The sequence below is a fragment of the Heliangelus exortis genome, chromosome 6, assembly GCF_036169615.1.
Source record: "Heliangelus exortis chromosome 6, bHelExo1.hap1, whole genome shotgun sequence".
NCBI classification, from domain to species: Eukaryota; Metazoa; Chordata; class Aves; order Apodiformes; family Trochilidae; genus Heliangelus; species Heliangelus exortis.
The window spans coordinates 34510981-34535313 of record NC_092427.1 but is presented as its reverse complement, the minus strand read 5'-3'; the positions used below and the strand labels follow the sequence as shown (position 1 = coordinate 34535313).

The 24333-nt window shown below is 40.8% G+C and overlaps 1 protein-coding gene across 4 annotated transcripts in view; it reads right to left on the bottom strand.

The window, feature by feature from the left end:
- MFSD6 (major facilitator superfamily domain containing 6) overlaps nt 1-24333 on the bottom strand; it is a 29006-nt gene that overhangs the window by 2340 nt on the left and 2333 nt on the right. For 3 of the 4 annotated variants that reach the window (XM_071747814.1, XM_071747816.1, XM_071747815.1), the window contains exons 2-7: nt 20433-20556; nt 16950-18546; nt 10565-10662; nt 5531-5692; nt 4284-4382; nt 1965-2245 (exon numbers count right to left, since the gene is read on the bottom strand). In XM_071747814.1, coding sequence (XP_071603915.1) covers nt 1965-2245; nt 4284-4382; nt 5531-5692; nt 10565-10662; nt 16950-18493 — 2184 coding nt within the window. In that variant the 5' untranslated portion in view covers nt 18494-18546; nt 20433-20556. The remainder of the gene's footprint in view (nt 1-1964; nt 2246-4283; nt 4383-5530; nt 5693-10564; nt 10663-16949; nt 18547-20432; nt 20557-24333) is intronic. The other variant, XM_071747817.1, reaches the window with a different exon arrangement.

The following is a 24333-nucleotide window of genomic DNA, read 5'->3' as shown; positions in this document are numbered from 1 at the left end:
AAAAAAGAGTACATGGAAATTCAGATGACACCAAGAGCAGGCAGACAGGAGCTTACCTTCCATCTCTTTTCCTAACTGCACTTTCCCAAGAAGCATGCAAAAAACAAACTCGTTGTGTTTCAAGGGGTAGAAATAAACAATTAACTGGACTTCAGAGTGTTCAGATCAGAGCATTCGTTGACAAAACAATCCTCTAAAGTTGTTTTTTTTTCATGCAGATTAAATATACCTTTCCTCAAGTTCCCTCCCTCCTCAAGTCACTGCTCACCTTCTGAATGGCACAATGAGAGAAAATGTCCCTTTTCTTCAAGGAGTTATAAGCAAGCAGTAGCAAACCCAAGCCAAAATCTTAATGAAATAAGGAATCATTTTGTCATTAATTCCATTAGGAGGGTGCACTGACCCTCCTTTCAAGTGAGCTATTTTCATTTTAAGGAGGCTATTTAACAAATTTAGTAGGAGAGCTGGGAAGCCTTTTCTAGTTTCAGCACCCTAAAATAACTGACTGAGCACAAAACCTAAAATGTTTTGGAAAAAGGAGATAAGGTTCTGTATTCTACCAGTAGTTGTTCATCCTTTTGGGAGAGTAACACAGGGTTAAGAGATTTTGGAGAACAGAGGTGATGACAAAAATAACATAGTGGGGTGAACTGAATTTTGGCACATCTACAAGAACTACCTTTTATAGCAGCACTGCATTTTAGCAGGAAGGGAATAATAATGAAGAGATCATGTGCTATAGAGGTGCCACCAGGCATGGAGCCTTTCTGGCCTCTTCACAGTTCTCAGTGAAGCATCTGGGTTGTGTCCAGTAGTGCTGGACAAGTCTCTCTCAGATGCTACACAACTGCTAAATATTCTTTCCTTGCATGAATTGTGTGCTTTTTCTCTGATTTCTCTTTTTAAAAGGGGAGAGCTTCTATGAACCAAGACTTTGAGGACATTTACCAGTGGGAAAGTCAGCAGTTTGTCTGGACAAATTGCTTTGATGGCAGGGACCCAGTGACATCTTTGGTGTCACTAAAAAAAAAATAAAAAATAACAGGTTCTCTGACTCAGGGAAGTTAAAAAAGAAGCAAAAAACCTAACCAAGCCAAATCAGACCTGCCTGTAAATACACTTCAAAGAAGATAAATAAGGCAAGAGATCACTGACCAGGTGAAATTCCTGCACACTCTGCTCTGCTGATTCACACTTGTATCCCAAATTACCCATTTCTAAAGACAGCAGCTGTGGAAAAAGCATTTCTGTGTTTACACCTCCTGGGAACCTCACCCACGCCTTCCAGCCAGGTAAACACAGAGGTTTTGACATGAACCATGCTGTTCTAAATGCACTGACAGCATTTCCCTACTTGGCTTCAGCCCTCTGCTTCAGTTCCATTCTGAAGCTGGTCAGAGGGAAAATGGTGTAAAACAGCCAGCAGCAACCAGAGATTTTAAGTCAGGAAATGGCTCTCATCTGGTATGAGACTCAATAAAAAAAGAGATATGGTTCTGTATCCTACCAGTAGTTGTCTGGAACACCTATTGCTGCAACAAAGCAGACATCTGACAGCATCATTCAAGGGAGCTAAACTCAGCAAGAACCATTTTACATTCTGTTAAGCAGCTGTGAATCTTCACACTCAATTATCAGCTTGCAAAATGGACAGCCCCTGTATTCCAGTTAGTATGAAACCAAATGTAAACTTAAAGGGAATTTGAGTATTAACAAGCCTGTAAAACAGTCTCTGTCTCCTTCTCCCATCCTCAGGAAGGTAATACTTGAAAAAGTAGTTAATCCTCCTGTACTATACGTAGAAATCAACTATTTCATGCAGTATTTCAACTACTGTTTCACAGCTCTACATTTATAACAAGCTGATGGAGAATCCCTGCTAGGTACTAACAGATTTACACAGCTATGAAGGTTTCCAAGCACCCAGCAAATCCATAAGAACTTCTTGTGCATTAAAAGATTACCTGCAAAGGCTGATTCTCAGGAATTGGATGGGTTTTGGATAGCTTAACCATCTCTTTTATCTGGTAGACAGCATATGCTAGGGTGACCCAAGGAGAAGAGCTGATGCCCCAGGCAGGCTTGTTGACATCCTCTTGCTCTTCTTGGTGTTTAGTTTTCTTCAGAGGGAGTCTGGGCTCAGTCCGAGGCATGACATCCTCTGATTGCTGCTGCACAAGGTCAATAGTTGCTATGGGAACAGGACTGGAAGGCACTGGGATCCTTTCTGCCAGCATCGTCTTTTCTGAAGTTTAAAACACAACCATCAGTGGCACAGCCCAGGAAGCTCACACAGATGTGAGGCTGGTAATGAAGACAAAGTGTTTCTTGCTTTGATATTATGGTTATGACTCTGCTGAAAGCACAGCCAGGAATGAAACACACCACAGCCTGGGTAGGGAAACATGAGGTGGATGTTGTCCCTCCAGGCAAGGCTGTCCTGGTATTTCAGGAGGGTATTTGTCAGATGGCTACAGCAAGAGGAGGGGCTGATGAGTATGAAGAAATCCAGTTGATCCCAGCTGGCCTTTAGAAATATCTGGTTTTACCTTACAGGAAAATTCAGGTTACTTTGATGTCAGATGCACACTGAAGGGTTTTAGACCTGCAGCAAACTCCTTGCCTGCACCATGCAACTCATTCACTCCTCCTCCTATCAAGGCTTCAAACTGGAGCCATTCAGAAATCCTCATCCTCAGGACAGCCATTTCTCAAAGTTTTTAAACCTACTGATCTGCCTGAAAGAAGTTGCTCTACATCTCCACCACTTTTTTATGGGATAAATTCCCATCAGAATTACTGAAATGAAGTCATGCACCTGGTGTGAAAAGGTTCATGAGACACAGTATCTGCTGCAGAGTTTGAAAAAAAGGAAGAAATCCTCCCAACAGATATTTACATCTAAGGTCTTCTCATAAGCTGAAGCAGTTTGCTTAACTGTCTTGAAACATCAGACATAAAATGACTGCCATGACCCAACACGATGTGCCTGGCAGTCTTGAAGAGACAGAGCATTTGTACTTGAAAAGTAATTAAACAGACACTTAGAAACTGTTGGATATTTTAAGTAATAGCTGCATTGTCTAGGAGTATAGCTAGAACACACACTAAAGCTTAATTATTTTTTTTTTCTGAGTACAAGTATTTTACCAATTAAAATTATCTTTTTTTTTCCGCTTTGTTTCCCAAATTATAAAATCATATTTTCTTTACAGACTCTCAGACAGTGCTGGGTATTCTAAGAAATTATCTTCTCTAGTAATGAAGAAATGAAGAGATTCATCCTGCACACACCTGACCACATGCTTTGTTTTACTCATCCAACTGGTCTGGTCGAAAGCAAACTAATTACTGCCATGCTTTAAAATTAAGAGACACACTGTTGAGTGGTGTGTATGAAATGAAAATCAGAGACTAAACAGAGTAAGGTCACTAAGAACAAACTACTTTTCTGTAGGGTCATGTGTACTTAACCAAAAGTTGATGGGAAAGTGAAGATGTAAACATTCTTTTCACCTTTCCATTTTTTGCCAGTATCAGGAGAGGTGAATTCTAGCAAAATAAATATTTGAACACTTCAGTACAGGCAACTTGATAACTAGTCAAGGACAATTAATTTAATAATCCAGCTAAAAAAAATAGTTTTCATTTCACACTCAAAGCATGGGAAAAAAGCAAAAAAATTAATGACTTTTCCCAATCTGCCACAATTTTATTTTCTTTGTGAGAATTAGATTTATGCTAAACCCTTAAGTTTGCACCAAGTGTTTAATTCTCATTAGCCTTAATAAGGGTGGAGATTAAAAAGTTCAGGTTCCACCTGAGGGGAGATTTCTCCTGTGCTAGGACAGAACAGAACTGGAGCAGCTGTAATAGTTTGTGTCCTCTGAAGCCATCTATACAATTTCTGGCTGGTACAATTGGCCTGGCAGAATCTGAGAACATACAGTGGTCAAGGTGACCTTAAAGAACTGATGCAATTGAAATGATTCACTGTGGCTGTCAACACTAATCCAAGGGATTCCCAGACTCAAAAGACAAACAGGTAGCAAAATATCTAATGCTTTCCTCCTGCTGACACCCAAACCTCACAGCTGCCCTTCTTCAAGCAGCAGCACAACACTGCAATTCCTGGAAAAAAACTTCCTCACTTGAACTGCTTTGTCAAAATCTGAGTACAAAGAGTGCAGAACAAAATTAAAGCTGCCAGGAGCAGCTTCAGGGGTACCTTTTTTTTCCACTAGCTCTAATTTTGTAGTGTCTCAGGATACATGTGGATTTACCTTCTTCTTCATCAGGAACCAACAGCCACTGGATGAGTGCAAACAGAAGGAGGATCACTAAACAAGCCATCCCTATTCCTCTGAATGTGGCAGCAGGACCTGTAATGAGATTTATGTTATTTTTCTAAATTGAGAATCTACTTACTTAATAAAATGAGTCAGCATTATGTGCTTCTCGGGTACATGTTTTCCCATGCAGACTTTTATTAACTTATTTCATTACATCTTCCTCCCCCACTTCTTCAACAGGCTTTACAAAGGTTGTTTTAACCAAGTAATTAGATTCTCAGCTGCTCATCAAGAGGCTCCATAGTATCGACCTGTTCTCTCACAAAGGATTCATTCATCTTATTTACAGATCAGGTTGGAGATTTGCTCACACAATACTAAAAATATCTGGGCAGAATATATTTAATCCCTCTGCAATGCTGGCAGGACAAAGACAGAATCAACCTGGTCTGAATTCAGTGTTGACCTTGCTTTGATTAGGGGCCTGGACTGGAAATCTCTTCAAGAGATTTCTTCTTCTCCTTCAAGAGAGAAGGAGTTCTGTGATTCCATGATTTATACATTCCTTAAACAGATCTATGGTTCCATGATTTATACATCCCTGAGCAGATCTATGTTCCATGATTTATACATTCCCTGAGCAGATCTATGTTCCATGATTTATACACTCCCTGAGCAGATCTATGGTTCTATCTTTTATACATCCGTTGAGCAGATCTATGGTTCCATGTTTTATACATTCCTTGAACAGATCTATGATTCCATGATTTATACATTCCCTGAGCAGATCTCTGATTCCATGATTTATGCATTCCCTGAACAGATCTCTGGTTCCATGATTTATACATCCCTGAGCAGATCTCTGGTTCCATGTTTTATACATTCCTTGAACAGATCTATGATTCCATGATTTATATATTCCTTGAACAGATCTATGGTTCCATGTTCTATACATTCCTTGAACATATCTATGATTCCATGATTTATACATTCCTTGAACAGATCTCTGGTTCCATGATTTACACATTCCCTGAGCAGATCTCTGATTCCATGATTTACACATTCCCTGAGCAGATCTCTGATTCCATGATTTATACATTCCTTGAGCAGCTCTCTGATTCCATGATTCATCCAAAGCGTATTCCTCTTTAATTACCTTAAGCATAAATAACCTTAAACCCAGTAACTTCAAAACTTCAAGAAACAAAATCAAATCCCTCAATACAATTTTTACTTACCAAAATAATTGACCAAAACCCCTCCAACCATAGCTCCACATCCTCTGCCCAGACCCAAGTGGAGACCTTGGAGGATTCCCTGGGCTGACGTCCTCAGCTCCGGAGGCACCGCAGCGCTGAGGTACGAAATGCAAGCTGCCCATATAGCTGCATGTGTGACACCTGGGGAGAGGGAACAGTGTGAGGAGCACAGGGTTCAGAGACACCAACACACACCAGCAGAGCAACCCCTGCACTCCTGGCTTGGTGCATGCCTTGGAGAACAACAACCAAACCCCTCCAAGCACCAGTGGGCTGCAAATTTGGGAACGGCGATGCTGGCAACAAAGCCCTGGGGAGCCAGGATGACTCCTTCTGCAGAACCTTCTCCCTCTGAGATGACTTCACTTCTCTTCTTGAGATATTGTCCTGATTTCATCAGCTGCAGGCAATTAAAGCACTGCTGCCTCTCACTGCCACCACGACAGCAAAGGTCATCACACCCCAGTGACACCAAGAGACATCCACTGGCACCTGAGAGGCAAGAATTCATCCCTCCTGCCCTTCTCACTCCTCTCCCAGAACAGCCACCTAAAAGCAAACTCCTGAATTCAACACCAAAATGTTCTTCAAACAAGAAAAGGGGCAGCTCCTCAGGGTAAGGCACAGTGGGGAGTTTTTTAGTGGAGTGGGGAAGAGCAGGACAGGAAAAGGCAGGGTCGTAGAGAAATTGGGAAAACAAAAAGAGTTTTGCAGCTCACCATACCTTAAATAAGCCTGAACTATTTTGCCACCCTCAGCTTGAGTGGGAATATTTTTTTCCCTTATTTCAGTGGCTATTAAAAATAGTCATTGCAGCCTAGCAAAGCCTAAGGTCTATTCAATTAAAAAAAAAAAAAATGCTGGCACAACTGATGATTCAGTCAACATGTTTCTGTCCTGTACACTTGACTGATTAATGCACAGTTGGACACTCAGTAATTACTTCAGCATTTAGGCTGAAGACTCATAAGAGCAAAAAAACACAGGATTTTGTAACATACAGTTGGAGTTGGCTTAGCTGTAAAATGGTAAACAGGACTGTATTCAGGTATAGACACGTCCATAAAGCTGCACAGTTAATTTTCATTCAAGTATAAACAAAAATTTTTCAAGCCCCAGGTTTTTAAAGGCTACCTCTATACATCACAGAGCTGGGGTTGGTAGTAGCACATCATCTTGTTGAAAAATAAAAGGCTTACATTAGGACAAGGGTATTTTGCCTTACCACTGACAGCTTAGGGCTTTATAACTCAGCCTTTCCATCCAAAAAGTTTAGTTTTAAAGCTCACTGAATGCCTTTTTTAAAATGCAGACCCACGTATGCATTGAAAAAGCAACCAAGAACTGTCCCAATGACAAAGCAAAGCTCATAAAAATAACGTGGGTTTTGTTTTAGAGAGGATATCAATTCATGTAAAACATTCAGCTTTATCAGTTATTAAAGAGTAAGTCAAGTTTTAAAGCCAGGCAAATCAAAAACACATCAAGAATTACTTGAGCCATGAAGCACAATAACCTTGTATTTGTTTGGAAACAAAAGGCCCCAACTTAGCCAACAGGTTCTTGGATGTTTTCACCTTTACTAAGCAATCCAGATAGGACATAATGTTCCCAGATCCTCTGAAAACAAATCCATACCTTTAAATCAGCTTATTCCACTTGCCTTTAGAAGTACAGGGCAGATTGTTGATGGCTTTTTAATATGTTTATATTACTAATGTGATTTTTATTATAATTATTCATACAACAGTAACTTTCTGGAAGTTTTTACAACCACTTCTACAAGAAGTCTGGTCTGGATTACTGCTAACCACAGCTCTTTTTAAAAGGAACTGTTCACTACAGACATATATATAGTGATATTATTTGCTAAAACCACTAACCACCATCTGGACTGTAGTTCCAAGATGTTGTAAAAAACCCTAGCATTATGCTTAGAATAATCCTGTTTAGCAAAATCATGCTAATTTACTTACAAACCAAGAACTGAATATTTGGGGATTTATTTTAAGAGAGATATATATCCTGTTCAAGCTTTTTTTGATCTCCAGACATAACTCTGCTGCTGAAGCATCAGCAGGCATTCACTATTAAGGAACTCCTTGGTTTGGAGTTGGTTGGATAACTTCCAAGTGAAATTTTCAGGTTATCTATATGGAAAAGTCAACTTTGAAAATTCCAGTGTGACAAATTGGTGAGCAGAGAACTTGAGCATTTCTTTGGATTGATCATTGCTTTGGAAGAGTAAGCTGTAGCTAACTGGCATATCAAAACTTGAACCTGCTGAGTGCAAAGCCAACAAGTTTGCCTGTGTGTTTGCAAATGAGGACATATATCTATATTTATATCTATATCTATATGTATAGATATACACACACTAAAAGGATGCCTTGAAATTTTCAGTTATTAAAGATTCAGCCTCTTACCTTCCCCAATTACACGTGCAAGCCACCACAGCATGCAGATTCAAAGCTCTAAATTCAGAAATGAGTTTAAATCTCACTCCTTTGAGGGTGCAATGCACTTGAAGAGCCCTCCCCACCCCAGGCACAGCCAGCAACTGAGACAGGGCATGGTTCTGACTGCAAGCAAGAGGTGCACTTGGCAGAGCCACCTGCCAGAAATCTCTCCTTGCCCTTCAGCACATCACCTGAGGAGAACCCTTCTTGTGTTGAAGAAATGAATTAAAAAGAAACCCAAATTCTTTACAGAAGTCAGCTGAAATTGCTGTTGACCTTAACACCCCCTCTAGCTGATGGAAATGGAATTAACATAGGATTTGACAGCTTCCTGGAAAAAGGCTTTAAAGGAATTTAAAAGAGCTGATGGAGTCACATGGCCCAAATGGCATGATTTACTCTTTTTTTTTTTTTTCTTCTTGTTTTTAAAATACTCCTAACCTTACATGTGCCAAGAGGCTACAACTCTGTCAGCAAACTCACTTAACAAAAAAATGGAGCTTCCACATCAGGGAATTTCATTAAGGTGTCACCTCTGATCCCTAGCTACAGACTTGGTGGGTGAGTAGCAAAGAAAGCAGAGCCCCCAAAAAATAGGATTTGGTGATTGCTGCAAAAGAAATAACCTAGGAGAGATTAAAACTGGTAAGAGCAAGAAGGGGAAAATATAAAGAAGGAGAAAAAAAGCCAACAGGACTTCCATGAAGATAAACTTGGTCTTCTTATTTAGCAACACTGAATGAGCTCACTGGAACATAACAAAAGTAGCAGTAATTAGATAGAAATAGTGCCTAAAAAATACCAACAAACCATGTCAGATGAGGCTGAAAAGTGCATGTACAATGCAAAGAAGCCTTCAGGGGATGGTCTCTGTGTTTGGTTGGTTTCCAACTTTCTCATTTGCTGACTAAGAACTGCAGATAGCAAGATCACCCCAAGTGTTTGTGCTTCAGCAGTGCCAGAGAACACCAAGCAGGTTCATTTATAAGAAAGTATTATTTTGAAGATCCTGAATCTTTAAATCTCTATTACAGAAGATGACACCACACAAAAACCCCACCAAAGCAGCCCCCTCACAGCCTTGCTGTGAAAGCAAACCCACCTATTAAGCAATTCATGCTGAAACTTCAGCACAATAAAAGGAAGATTCAAAGAATAAGAAACTTCTTTTTCAATCATGCCTGCAGGATGCTTCTGGGCACAAGCTTATGGCTGTGTTGTTAAGACAAATTTTTTTTCCTGTATTGAGGTGCCTTTGAAACTGGTTTTACTGGTATTTACTGGTATCACCTAGAATGTAATACCCCACAGCTTTGTATCAATCATTTCTTCACCCTAGATGGATAAGCAGTGTAACACACATGCATTCTACAGGTTCTTTGGAACATTTTGCTATCAATTCAAGAGTTGTGGTTTGGGATTTTTTTTAATAACAAAATTCAGAAGTTTGCTGCTTTGGCAGTTTTAACCCAATAAATTGTTTTTGTTAGCAGGGAGGGCAGGAGGAGCCAGGACACAAACTGATTTCTTTCTATGTATATGTAGAGACCTACACAGTGCTCTCCAATGGCATGATATGACTCAAGTTAAAGATTTACCTTACAAAGATTTCTGGAAACATAACAGAAGAAGTTAACACAAACTTAATTTATGTTGGACATAGAACAATAGAACTTCTAATAAAACTTTACACAGTATGTGGAAAACTTTCTAAGTAGTATTGTATAAAGCCAAAACACTGGCTTTAACAAAGATGGTGCAATTACTTTTAAAGGCAGGGTAAACATTTTCTGCATTTAAATTAGCCATTCTCTTTTAAGCTTGCAAAGCAAAAATAAGAAACAGGAGTAAAATTGTTTAGATTTTTCCTGCTTTTGACAAGTGGTATCTTCAGCAAAGACAAGGAAAAAAAAAAGTAAGCTCTAAGTTAGAACAATGTCTGCTTTCACATTGCAATGAAGTCTTACAGATTTCTTTGACAGCATGACTTGAAAATGAGGCTCGAATTATTTTTCACAGACCACACCTCTGTCCTTCTAAATAAAGGACAAGTATCTTAAAGAACCTGTATGAACACCAAGCTATTCAATGAAACCCCTCAATAGATATTAAAGAAAGAAAAATTTATAGGCTAAGGGTGTTGATCAAACGATACCACTGAAAAACTACAAAATGTTTTAACAGAGAGAGAATGACTCGACTACGTTTTTTTCTTTTTTTTTTTTTTTTTTTTAAATGAAGTTCACATTTACCACCAAACAGGATCTGCAGGAGGTGTGTACCCTGTCCCTCTGTTTGGTTAAAGGGTGCGTTGGTCTCGTACTTTGCTGTTTGAATAAACAGAGCTGTGCACAACCAAACACAAATCCGCCCTTTTGACGTCAAATATTTTCCAAGATAATCAGCAAAGCTTTCTGCACCTCCCTATCCTCAGACATTTGTGGTCAAAAAAAAAAAAAAAAAAAAAAGAAAAAAAATCAGATTTATACTTAATCACAGTTCATGTGAGAACAAGCTAAATGTAAGCACTTTACCTTATACTGTACAGCCTTACCTTGCAGTACCTCCATGGGAAGAACAGTCCAGGCATTTTCCAGGTAAGAGATGTAAATATATCGAGCTGTATTACAGGCAAGACCAATATAAAGCACTCTAAAGGAAGTAAGGAGAAAGAGAAGTCAGGAGAGTTTGCACCTTCCCTTTTTACATCCATTACAAGTGACCTTGCTGCTTCAGAAATCATTTGCACACTTTGCCCAACACAAAATAGGTTTCTTCAGGCCCTCCACCCAGACCTCGACTCTCCTCTTGCCCATTCCAAACACATATCCTCAAACTGAGGCTAAAGTCAGGATTCTTTTCAAAATCTAAGTGGAAAAAGAAACCCAAAAGCTCAGTGGATCAGCTGTTCCTTTAACTCTAATGCTGTGCCACACTCTATGTATTTCAGAGACCATTTCCAAGCACATTCAGCATCAGCCCTTCCCAACATCATCCTTATCTTTCAGAGATTCATTCTGCCCATTAAATGTGAGCCTGGTGCAGGTTTGCATCAGATTGATTAGTTTTACCCCAATTAAAATAAGTTTGTAGTCCCAGTATCTGCAAACTGCTCAGAACTGCTCTAAACACACATCCCACAGAAGCAATATGGTTTATAGCAACATGCCTCAGGATAAAACTTCACCATCCTGTTGATAAGCAGCAGATGCTGCATCTCAGAATGAAGAGGGAAAAAAGCTCTTAAAACAGTTTTTAAACAATGAACCACAAAGACTATTTCTGCAGTGCATTTCCCAGCACAAGTTTAACCTGATGCCTTTTCCAGATTTCTGACTGAGCTTAGTTTAGCTCCAGGGTGCTCACCCAGTTATCTTGCTCTTATTTTTAAACAATCTTAGTGAACAAAGACTTAATTTCAATCATGTTTTTAGCTTGAGGAAAGATGTCACTGTAACCTTTACAGATCTTTCTCAGGGACAAGGAATATTGTCCAAACATGGTTTCTTGGTTGGCTCCCAGTCTGCCACAAGTGAAATAAATGCAATTTTCAATTAAGGTGTAAGTACAGACAGTGTGTAAGGGTTTGTTATTCTCAGTGCTGCTTATTTAGTTATTCTACACAGTCACACAGAGATTTAAATTGCACACAACACTGAAAAAGCCAGAGATGCAATCATAAAAAGGCAGCATCCTGTTAGCATCTGAGGTCTCCAGATCTCCATGTTGATGGCTAAAACGTCAGCACCACAGTTTTCAGCACATCTACCAAGAAAAAATTCAAAATTATCACCACAGGTCTCTGCTTCTCACAACAGCATTGATTTACAGAAATCTTCTACTTTCAGTAAATTTGATAAACTTGCAGGGACCTCCCCCCTCCAAAACACACATCAGACCAAGCTGTGCTGCTTCTAGGTACATGTAACATCCATCACCAGCTGGTTTAAGCTGCCTTGAGGCAACACAAGCTGAAGCATTCATTGAAGAAAACAAGGGAAGCCATGAAAAAGTTTGGTATTACACAATAAACAGCACAAACTTGTTCTTTGAGCCACGCATCATAAATTACCTCTCTCCCTTTAATTAATGCCTTCTGTTCCAAACAAATAAATTAGATCCTTCCACAGCCACAACTTAAAGTAATTCTTATCTACAATTACATTTCTGAAGTGTATTCAAAGGCATCTGCCACAACAGGAAAACAAACACAAGGTCTGCAGGCTCCTTTCTTCCTTCCCTCTCCTGCCAGTGAGGACCAGAGGGATGCACACCCAGGGAGACACCAAGGAATCACCTCACCATATACTTGTTTTTCCTCATCACCCAGTGCTCTGTTCAGGATCAGTTCTTGCCATCTTAATTTCATTTCTGTCAAGCAAAAACTTTGCCTGTACACCAAGAACCCTATCCCACCCAGACCAGAGATGTGAAGAGGTCTCCTCCTGCTTCCTAGTTTTTCCCTTGCTGCTAACACACTTGGCTACCTGTGCTTTTCTGCCACTTTTCACTTGCAGAAAGATTTGGATTCAGGGTTTAAGAGCAGAAATTTGGTCAGGTTCTCCCTTCTTTTAGAATACATACAGACTTTGAGGTAAACTGCAGCTTTTGGAGATTTCTCTACTGGTGTTTTTGGAGGGGCGAGTCACACAGGAACTTATATTTCAGAATTTTCTCAAAAAATGTATCTCTAATAATCATTCAGGCTTTTTAACACTAACAGGTTAATGTTAACTGATGATCTTTATGTTGATCTATATGCAGTACCCACAGAGACACCATACAGTGTGCCCAGGTGGCCAAGAAGGCCAATGGCATCCTGGGCTGGCTCAGGAACAGCGTGGCCAGCAGGTCCAGGGAAGGGATTCTGCCCCTGTGCTCAGCCCTGGGGAGGCCACAGCTTGAGTCCTGTGTCCAGTTCTGGGCCCCTCAGCTCAGGAAGGAGATTGAGGTGCTGGAGCAGGTCCAGAGAAGAGCAAGGAGGCTGGGAAGGGATCCAGCACAAGTCCTGTGAGGAAGGGCTGAGGGAGCTGGGGGTGTTGAGGCTGGAGAAGAGGAGGCTCAGGGGAGACCTCATCACTCTCTCCAACTCCCTGAAAGGAGGTTGGAGCCAGGGGGGGGTTGGGCTCTTTTCCCAGGCAACTCTCAGCAAGACAAGAGGGCACAAGAGGTCTCAAGTTGTGCCAGGGGAGGTTTAGGTTGGACATTAGAAAGAATTTCTTTCTGGAGAGGGTGATCAGCCATTGGAATGGGCTGCCCAGGGAAGTGGTGGATTCTCCATCCCTGGAGATATTTCAAAAGAGCCTGGATGTGGCACTCAGTGCCATGGGCTGGGAACTGCAGTGGGAGTGGATCAAGGGTTGGACTTGATGAGCTCTGAGGTCCCTTCCAACCCAGCCAGTTCTATGAATCTATGATATTCAGCTTTTGGTTAAACACTGGAAGCACTGAATCCCCATTTCCCTTAAGGAGAGTCCAGCCATGCTCTCAGCTTCCTATGGAAACTCCCAGGCTGGAACTGGGGTCAGAGAACACATTCAAGCTTATCCTCAAGTGGGAGGTTATTTTGGGGGATTAACATCATCTTCCTCAATTCAGTGGCAGTTCCAGCAAAATGTCTGAGTATTTTACAGCCAGTTTTCTACCCTTTCCCACTGCAGTATCTTCCCAGAGAACTTCTGCCTTTCACCACACTTCCTGATGACTTGGATCTTTTCAACTCTTCAGTTTTCTTCTGAATGAAAATCTCTCCTGCCAGCTGTCAGAAGATGATGTCACATACATGTGATGAGCAGCAAAGCTAATGAATTCAGAAATCAGGCATTTAAATCAGCAGCTTAAAATGCTTGGACAATAATTGGAGTATTAGTTTAAAAAGTGTGAAAACAGAATGGGTTTCAGCTTGTTGTAAGGATCTTATATGCCAACACATACAGTGGTAGACACAGAAACCCTTAGAGAAACCTTTTTTTCTCTACAAGAGAAAAAAACCAAGCATGATAAGGCTAGAAAGCCTGTTTTCTTGTAGCTCTACCAAGGACAGCAAATAGAATTTTTTCCTGCTATTGTGAAGGTGCATGCATTTCTGGTACTCCTGCCTGTCTTCAAAGAATCAGGACAGGAAGGAAAGATTTAATTATAATGTTCAAATAAACACTGCAGAGAGACTGTCTACATCTAGGAATGTGACAACCCAGAAGAGTGAAAATACCTTTTCCAATTTTATTTTTAATTTTAATTTCAAGAAGTCAATGGGAAGTGTGATAGCCTGAAGTCATGCCACTAAAAAGAAATGTCAAGTCACCTTCCCTGTGAAATACCCCTGTGAAATATTCTCAGCTAGCTGTGGATTAAGAGGTACTTTTTTCTTGTTTCACAGAAGACCTTACAGCAGAGTTCCCATAAATATATAACTTTTATGCTTTTATGCCAAAATGGGAAACAAAGAATTTTAAGCTATTAAAAAAAAAATAAATATATATTCTCAAAATGCTGATCCCAAATAAGATGGTTACAAAAAAAATATATAGTTGGGGGCTACCTGTTCTTATTAATGGGAGAAAGGATATCTCTACTGCAAGGCAGCAGACACGTACAGAACTATCAAGGAATATGAGCTCTGAGCTCCTGTAAATTCCTGTTCCAAAAAGTTTGCCTCCTCTTGAACAAACCATGCATAAAAAGTACAGTACAAGAAGAAAGGCAAACAGGAGACATCTCATTAACTGTGATGACTAAATACAGGCAAGCATTAGATAACACTAAAGCATGACTAATAGGCATTTCCCAGGTGCAGTTATAGTGTTGTTCCATTGCAAAGAGGAGTTAGCCTTTTAACAACTTAATCTCATTTCAGTCCTGGCTTCATAGACTTAACAGTACCAAGAAAAAATAAAGGAGAAAAAGAAGTTAATCCTGTACATCATCTTTCTTTTTACTGGCCTATCCTATTCTCTTTCATCTTATTCACAAGCCTACCACCTTCTTTGGTTTTTTTCTCTTTTTGGTTTGTTTTTTTTTCTTCATTCTTTTGGTTTTTTTCTCTAGTTGAAGTCTAAGCCTGAATTTTGTACTAGAACAATAAGCATTGAAAGAGCATACCCAGGCTATCTTTAGCTACCAAGATTGTGATCTGTTCTCACCACTCCTCCATCATCATATCCTTCCTCCAGTCTTTGCATGCAAGGTGGCAGATTTTCTCATACTAAATACTGTCAAACTCAAGAGATTAAAAGCCTCACCCAAAATAAAGAGATATTCCTCAGTTTAAAGGAAGACACAAAAAACCCCCATATTTTAAGGAATCTCTTAAACCGCTGTGCTAAGCATCTCTAAACTTTTTTAGTAGAGGTCAAATAAATTTTAAAAATCACCCTAATATAAGCAAAAACCCCCACCCAAAACCACAGAGCAGAATGCAGACCAGACAGCCTAAAAATTACTTAAATATCTCAGTGACTGTTTATATACAGTGACTGATTATATACAGGGCATTAGCAAAAGACATGATGCTAGCAGCACACTGAGCTCTGTGCTCACTTGCACAAAGTACCTAGTAAATAATAAAAGAAAAAAAATAATCAACAAATAACTTCACATAATCATTAACCCAAATTTCCCCCCCCCCCCGAGCTTTCTTAAAGAAGAGTGAAGGGATTTAGAATATGCAGAAATTAAGTAGATTGTGAATTTAGAGGACAGCAACATTCACCAACAGGCTGGAGGTATCAGTTTCACTTGCACAAGGTAACAACACCCTGCACAGCCATCTCACCTTGTAGCTACACACAGTGGTAAAGAAAGGAAGAGAACAAGGACCTGAACTGGAAAGCAGCACAACCAGGCTGCCACCTCATTCTGCCAGCACCCAGAGGCTGATGCTGAAGGCATGTGCAGAGGAGGTGCTCACCTTGCTTCTCCATCTCCTTCTCCTCCCTCCTCAGTGTGCAAGTGACACCTTTCCAGGCTACTGAAAGGGCAAAGAACTGCCTGGAAGGAGAGGAAGGCTATAAAGCAGGTTTCCCTGTGCTCAGCCCTGGGGAGGCCACACCTCGAGTCCTGTGTCCAGTTCTGGGCCCCTCAGCTCAGGAAGGAGATTGAGGTGCTGGAGCAGGTCCAGAGAAGAGCAAGGAGGCTGGGAAGGGATCCAGCACAAGTCCTGTGAGGAAGGGCTGAGGGAGCTGGGGGTGTTGAGGCTGGAGAAGAGGAGGCTCAGGGGAGACCTCATCACTCTCTCCAACTCCCTGAAAGGAGGTTGGAGCCAGGGGGGGGTTGGGCTCTTTTCCCAGGCAACTCTCAGCAAGACAAGAGGGCACAAGAGGTCTCAAGTTGTGCCAGGGGAGGTTTAGGTTGGACATGAGAAAGAATTTCTTTCTGGAGAGGGTGATCAGCCATTGGAATGGGCTGCCCAGGGAAGGGGTGGATTCTCCATCCCTGGAGATATTTCAAAAGAGCCTGGATGTGGCACTCAGTGCCATGGGCTGGGAACTGCAGCAGGAGTGGATCAAGGGTTGGACTTGATGAGCTCTGAGGTCCCTTCCAACCCAGCCAATTCTAGGATTCTATGATTCCTGAATGCTGCTACTCAGCAGGGAAAAAAATCTAAAATTAGTGGTATTTATAAGGGAAAAGAGAGAATCCTTGAGGGGGTGGTGATGTGTAAAGATCTCTAGCAGAGCTTTGCATCAGTGAATTAGGATGTCTTATGGAACTGTCTGCAAAAGGTGATGGTGCCAGGCATAATGCATGCACTGACACAACTAAAATGCAAAGGAAGCATTTCAGAGCATTTTCAACTCCTAAGATATTAATAACTAAAAAAATCCAATGGGCAAGCTACATAACTGAGTGGGACTTGAAATTTTAAAATAAAAGAATTAGCTTGAATTTTACTTCCAGAGTTACAAATTCAGCGTTTTTTGTATAGCCAACCATCTTACCTGATATGACCAACCAGTTCAATCAATTTGTGGCTGAAGAAGTAGGCAGTCAGCTCAGACACGTGACTGAGCACAGAACAAACTCCAAAGAGAGTGGTGGTGCCATTCAGGTCTTCCAAGTGCCAGTAGAGAAAGGTGAACACAAAGCCATACCCAAACCCCATGAACCAAGCCACGAAGAGCACTGAGCCATACTGGATGCTACACAGCAGTTTTATTAGGTCCCAAAAACTGAAGGACTGTGACTGGCTCATGCTGGTAGGAGTGTTATCAGAGGATTCACTGGAGGCCCCTCTGTCCACCTGTGAGATTTCAGCCTCTTTTCTCTTGTTTTCATCTTGCTTGAAGTGCGCGTAATGGAACCGAAACTGCGTGGCCACGATTAATGCCATTGTCATCAGGACACCAAAAACGATGAAAACTATCCTGTAGTTCTTGTACTCAGGAGCTTTACATCCCTGACCTTCAACACCAACTTCTGTATGGGTATAGTCAATGCCAATCCCCACAGAGAGCATGGCCAGCCCCCAGCCCAGAGACCCCCACATCCGCTGCAATCCATACCGGTCCCTATGCTTGCCAAGGTACTGCAGTGTCACCGTGTCCACAATAGTAACAGAGGAAGCACTGAAAAATTCTCCTATTATGACTACCAGCAGAATGAGTAGAAAGATGGCTTCTACTTCTTCTTGATCATAAACCAGGACAGCTTGGTCAGAAGGCATTGGCTTCGTGGTGACAGCGGCTGGAGTGGTACTCGGTGTCACGTTCCCTGCTGAGGCTGGGCTAGTGGTGGTGTTTTTCAAAACCAAATGGGTGCTGTTTTCCAAGACAAACTCCACAAGGCTGCTCTGCGTAGGTAACAGGAATGCTGTTTCAGGATTAGCTGTCCCTGTTGCTTCCAAAGGGACTGGACTGGATGGCAACAGATCTCTCTTCCCGCGAGCTTTCGGGGGCGCAGCGCTCGCCGTGGTCAGCGGAAGAGACGTGGAGGAGTTTTGCAAAACTGTTGTTAAAAGGCTGCTTGCATTGGTGGGATGTGCTGGGGGAAGGCCCTTTGGTACACATCTTAAGGTGGCTGGTCTAATAAACCCAATCCCCAGGTTAAATAAAACCCAGCATAAAAGAGAGAAGAGGAGGACGATCTTCCCTTTCTTGAAGCGATCGGCCACCACTCCCCAGAAGGGAGCACTGCAAAACTCAATAAAGTACCTGATGCCCACCAGAAGTCCACTCTGACTGGGGGTCATACCCAGCTGCTTGTAATACACAGGCAGCAAGGGGTAGAGAGAGCCATATGCAGAATAGAAGAAAAAATAAAAGACCTTTGAGATGAGAAGGTCGTTGTTTATTTTGACGCAGTGCTTCTCCAACCAATCCAGCTCTTCCTCTGGGACTGTGGTGGTCTCTGTTGAAGGGGATTCATTCTGGGGTGGCAACTCTTGATCCTTGGAAATGCCATTGAAAGGATCAGCAAGCACATACTTCCTCTTCTGTTCTTCTTCATCGTCAGTGAGGATGGCAACCTTATCATCAGCTGCCATGGTTTACCACAAGCAGCCAATATCTGGGGAGATCTCAAGGAACCAGGGCTACCCTGCAAACAAATAAAATAAACCATGGTGAAGGTACCACGTGGGAACAGACCTGCAGTAACAGCAAGGACAAAGCTTCCTTTCCTAAGCTCCACTCCTGAGCAATAAATGCAGTATTGAGGTGGAGAAGGACATTTGTCTAGACTACAGGTACATGGCAGCATGGATAAAAATGCATTTTATAACCAATTCTGTGAAGTTCTTCCACAAGCAGCTTTTGTTCTGTGCAATAAAATATCTTCCCTGCTTAGGACTAAGAATAATTCATATATTCATAGTTACAGTGGCAATTAAGTGCTAGCATTTGCAAGTTGCCTTTTTTCCCCCAAAGCTAACAGCTTTATTTCCAGTATTCCCTACTATGCCAAAGAATATCCATGATTTTGAAATTAAATAATGCAGCCACACACACACACACACACATATATATATATATATATATAAAGCCTCATGATGGCCTTCAAAAGGTTTACCAGTCTTTGGAAATGTGATTTTCTAAATACTCCACAAGCACAGCAGAAACTGATGGGAGGCTTCAGCTTCTCAGTTGAATAGGAAGAGAGCTGGGAATTAGGATGGAGCTTTAAGATTAAAACAAGAAACCCTCAAAACTGGGATAATAAATTCAAAGGCATCAAAGACCTAGGAGCAGAGAAATACAGGGAGAGAAGGTAAATAGGGGCCCTACACTGTTCTCTTCAAGTCAAATTCTGAAATTGAAGAGAGGTGGATTGGGAGATAAATGTAATGCTGCAGCTCATGCTTATCCTTTCCAGAAGTAAATGATTGCAAAACTGGCAAACACCACTTAAAAATAAATTCACCACTAGTAGACCTTGGTTTGACCAATCAGCTTTCAGATTTGAAAAAAACCAAAAAAACCCAGAAACCATTCTAATAAGCTAGCTAAGAGCAGCATGCCTTTAAGGAAATAAAAAAGGCTCTACCAGCAGGCTATCAGCTGAAAATCATTCTATTAGGCAACAATTTTTCCTATATTATTATCTGTAGATTCAACCTAGGAAGATGAGTTCATGATCATTAAGAGAAGGTTGAACATTCAATATATTTTGGTTTTGCCATCATTTTGGTGTTTGGATTAGTGTTACTATCACACAAGAACCTTTTGAAGGACCAGTATTTGAAAAGAGCATTTTATTTCAGAAGAACCTGAAACTCCTCTAAGAACACTCAGTGTATGATCAGGAATATCTCCTCTAGGATTTTGAAGTATTTTTTTGCCCATTTGTACTTTAATCCCCACTTGAGGAGTTCCAATGAAATCACAGCCTTCCAAAACTTAACAGAAAGCCCAAATGCCACCCTCTAAAAATTATTCATGCATTGACAGTCCCAGTGCTTTTCAATGATTTAATTGTAATTCAGAATTTATTTAAATATTGACAATGGATTTGCAAACTGATGCAAGGCCAGTAACAGAAAAGAGAAAACAACATTCACAAGTATTTTCACTTAAATGTTTCCTCCTGGTCCAGCATACACACCAGCCATGGATACCTCTAAAAACAGCAGTCCATTAAAATAATCTAAACAGGTCAGTGACAGTTGAGTCTAAAAATATCATAATTAAAATCCTAAACACTCCTGAGGTTTGTGTGTGTTTTTTGCTCTCAAATGTCATTTCTATGGGATACTATCTACAAGGATCTTTGGTTTCATTTAGGGAGAATTGGTTGCATAAACATCTTGGGACCTTAACTATGCAAGTATTCAAGGTCAGAAGTTAATCCAAAGAATGCCAGCACGTACACACAGCTTTCTTCTCCAGAGACAATCCAATTTAAAAAAGTATTTTAAATGTCAAAAGATTAGAAAAAGTCCTAATTAAGTTGTTAGGACAAAGATGAAAACAGTTTCCTGCTCTTACCTAGCACCACCAAAAGCCACATGAGCCAAAAACCAGCAGCTCCTGCACTTTTCTGTTCTGTCAGCCACCTGACAGCTGGAAGGACTGTGGCTTTTTTCCTCATGCATCTCCTCATTTTTGGCTCCTATATGCAGAAAAGAAGTCCCTTGGATAAGTAAATCAGATCAGTCATCATCTGTGCTTTTTATTTTCTTTATGCCTCCCCTTGCCTTGAGAACAAGACTCCAGAAGCCCTGCTTATGGCAAGGGGATGCAACTGAGGTTTCACTTCTGCTCCTGTGTCCTTTGCTCAGCTCTTTACAGCAATCTATTTACCAGTAAATATATTGGAGTAAATTTCCTTCCCTGTCCCCATGACAAGACAGAACTAATATTTTAAACACCTGGGGATTAGGACAATCTTTCTGGAAGTATAAATGGATGTGACTGTGACTTAAACAATGCACTCAGTCCTTAGACCCACAGACAAGCTCTGTTTTTGTATAAATTTTATAATTTCCTAAAATTCATGTCATATAAATTATATCAAAGGCTGCTACAGCAATTCAATCTTTTTTAATTTGGTTTCTTTTCTCAATTTTCTGTGCTGTAGGAACAGTGGCTCTATTAAAAATTATTCCATGGTTCATCTTTAAAACACTTGAGTTGCTGCATCTTCTTCCCTCCTCCATAACTCTTATCTGCCCCTGTGAGGATTAATCCAAAAAATACACTCTTAATATTTTGACTAGAACATCTTGGGTAAGAATGCTATGAAAAGTATATTTAACAATAATGCCAGTAAATATTTTCCCACCCTGAGAGTGTTTCACTGAATCTTATTAATAACACAGAATATACTCTTCAGAAATACAACAGCATCAAGACTGGTAGGAGCCATATGGCATTCTTTAATGTTTTGATCACTTGAGTTTGTTTAGGAGTCAGGTTTTTGAAACTTATTTTATTTAGCAATTTTTTAAATTCTAAAAGTAAATGACTGAAAGTGAGAAAACCATCGAAGTGGCATGGTTACTGAAAAAATCTACAAAAAACATAATAATCTATATATTTTTTATTCTACTGACAAAAAAGCCATGCCAGTCAGCTATTGAATGTGCAGCTAATCAAACAGATGGAAAAACAACACAGTTTTAAGTGAGAAGAGGTTAGTTATTTACTGACTATTTCAACCACAGCTTTCAAATACTGTCTCTTCACTTTGCAAAAACTTTTTCTGCTCCACAAGACAGGAGGAGGACAGGGGACAACACTACTGGGAAGTTTAAACAGAACAACAGATTACAGGAGGGGGGAAAAAAGGGGGAATAAAGGTAAACAGAATGGATTGAGTCTTCACCCCTGAATGTGCTTAAAAATTGTCTGGATGTGGTGCCTGGGGACATGGTTTAGTGGTGGGACATCAGAAATAGGGTAATATAGTTAGGATGAAGTTGGACTCTATGATCTTGAAGGTTTTTTCCAGCCTGAGCAATTCTATAATTCTCAATTTTAACTTGTTTGGGGCAGAATGTGAGCATGAGGGTTTGTTAGAAGATTGTTGAATCCCTTCAGTCCAGCTATGGCAAGTGAGACCAGAGAGGGTGCAGAGTGGTAACATCACTCAGAAAACCAGGAGGAACAGTTTTGAAGTTATCATCCCTAAACTTTAAGTGCACAAAGAGAAAGCAAAATCCTCAACGACCAAAGTGGAAGAAACTTCTGCAAAGGTCCTGAGGAGGCCCTGCAAAGGGAAGCAGAATCTATTACTATTTTCCAAGTTTCCTGATACAGATGGCTCTCACCTGATTTCCATCTATTCTTCCAGCAAGTCAAACCCCACTTTCAAACCCTTGGAACAAATCTTTTATCCAGTCATCTTCTGCAAACAGCTACAGAAACTTTTCCAGATTTGTGCTTCTGAGCAACTAGTTGAAGAACAGAGGAAAAAACCTTTGTCCCAAGGAATTCAGGGATGACAATGGTCATTTTCATGCCTGTAATGAGGCCATTTGGCAAATAGGGATATTCTACATTTAGTTAAGTATCTTCTTGGCATTCCTGCATCTTTTCTTTCTGAAATTGATCCTCATTTACTCCAGCTCTCCTAATGATTAAGAGGATTTCAAGATCAGAAAGGATAAAAAGCTAATCTATTCAAGACAACCCAGCATTACAAGTTCCAAAACAAAGGGGAAAATAAGAATAAGGGCAATAATAACAATAGTATACTAAAAACTCAGCAGTCCCTTTGGAGTCACTCTTCCCAAAGCCTTGGGAAAAACACCTTACCTCACCTCACAAAACCTGCTCTGCACTGTCTCACAGAGGGAAAAAAAAACAAACCAAAAAAGCCACTCAACAGATCAGACTAGGGCAGCAAATCCCTAAACCTCTCAGGGCAAATACAAATGTCACTTACAGCAAGCACAAGGCATTAAAATTTCACTTGCTGACCAACAAAGTCAGATTTGGAGAGAAGGAGTACAGCTGCTCCTAAATAAAGTTTAATGGAGCATATGTATTCCACTCACTGGGCTTTGAGAATTAAAGTGTAATTAAGAATCACAAGGCAGAGCACCAAAGTCAGGCTTTGGGTGTCTACTGAAAGCAAAAAACCAAACAAACCCCACAGGATAGCTCATCAGCAGACAGTGCAAATGATCAAGAGTAGTTTGACCAGTTCAATACCTAGAAATATCCCTGTAGATGATTTGGATTTATGCAGTCTCAGAAAACATACACTAAGAGGAGAATTTCAAAAGAGGAATCATTACTTAGTCTCTCAAGCAATGTCCAGCTGTAAGAACAGCCTGGCTTGCTGTTTGCATGCTGTGGGTAACTCAGAGGCAGCCAAGGTGGCATCACATCTTATTTGACCCCTTTCAGACCTTCACTGACTCACCAACAGACTTGTGTAGCAAACACATGAAATTCCACCTCCAGTTTTCATAGGAACATTTTTTAAAATCTGCTAATAGAAAAAAAAGAAAACAAAAACACAACCAAAAGAACCCCAACAAACGTTGCTTGAATAAACCTCTGAGTCACTAATTACTCTTTGGTTCAGAAGAGGTCTGTGGTGGAGAAGCAGCCTTCAAAACTAAGTATCTTCCCAAGAAAGCTCCTCACTCATCCCTGGCTGATCAAACTGCCACCCATCCCACTACCTCCTCCTCAGCCCCCTTGGTGCCCCTGATCTACACTACAAAACCTCTGGATCAAAGGCTTTCTGCTATTTCTGGGCAGCATCTCTCAGGATGAACCCCCACATCCAGCATCACACTTACTTGACCCCTTTCAGACCTTCACTGACTTTCCAACTTTTTGTAGCAAACACATGAAATTCCACCTCCAGTTTTCATAGGAACATTTTTCAAATCTGCTAATAGAAAAAAAAAAACCCAACCAAAAAACAATACAACCAAAAGAATCCCAACAAACGTTTCTTAGTAAACCTTTAAGTCACTAATTACTCTTTGCTTCAGAAGAGGTCTGTGGTGGAGATGCAGCCTTCAAAACCATGCATCTTCCCATAAAGCTCACCAAACTCATCCCTGGCTGATCAAACTGCCACCCATCCCACTACCTCCTCCTCAGCCCCCTTGGTGCCCCTGATCTACGCTACAAAACCTCTGGATCAAAAGCTTTCTGCTATTTCTGGGCAGCATCTCTCAGAATTAAACCCCACATCCAGCAGGCCCACAAGGCATGGCTGCAATAAACATCAATAACAGACCATGCTTTCCATTTCCAAGCAAGTTTCACCCCGAAGGAACAGCCTGGTGCTGCTGCCTGCATCCATGCCAAAAAGGAGGAGAATGCTATGCAAACAACTTACACCATGGCAGAGGAGTGCACAGACTTCATTTATTCTTGCATCATGCTCCCAAACCTCTCTCAGGTGTGCCAACCTCCAGAC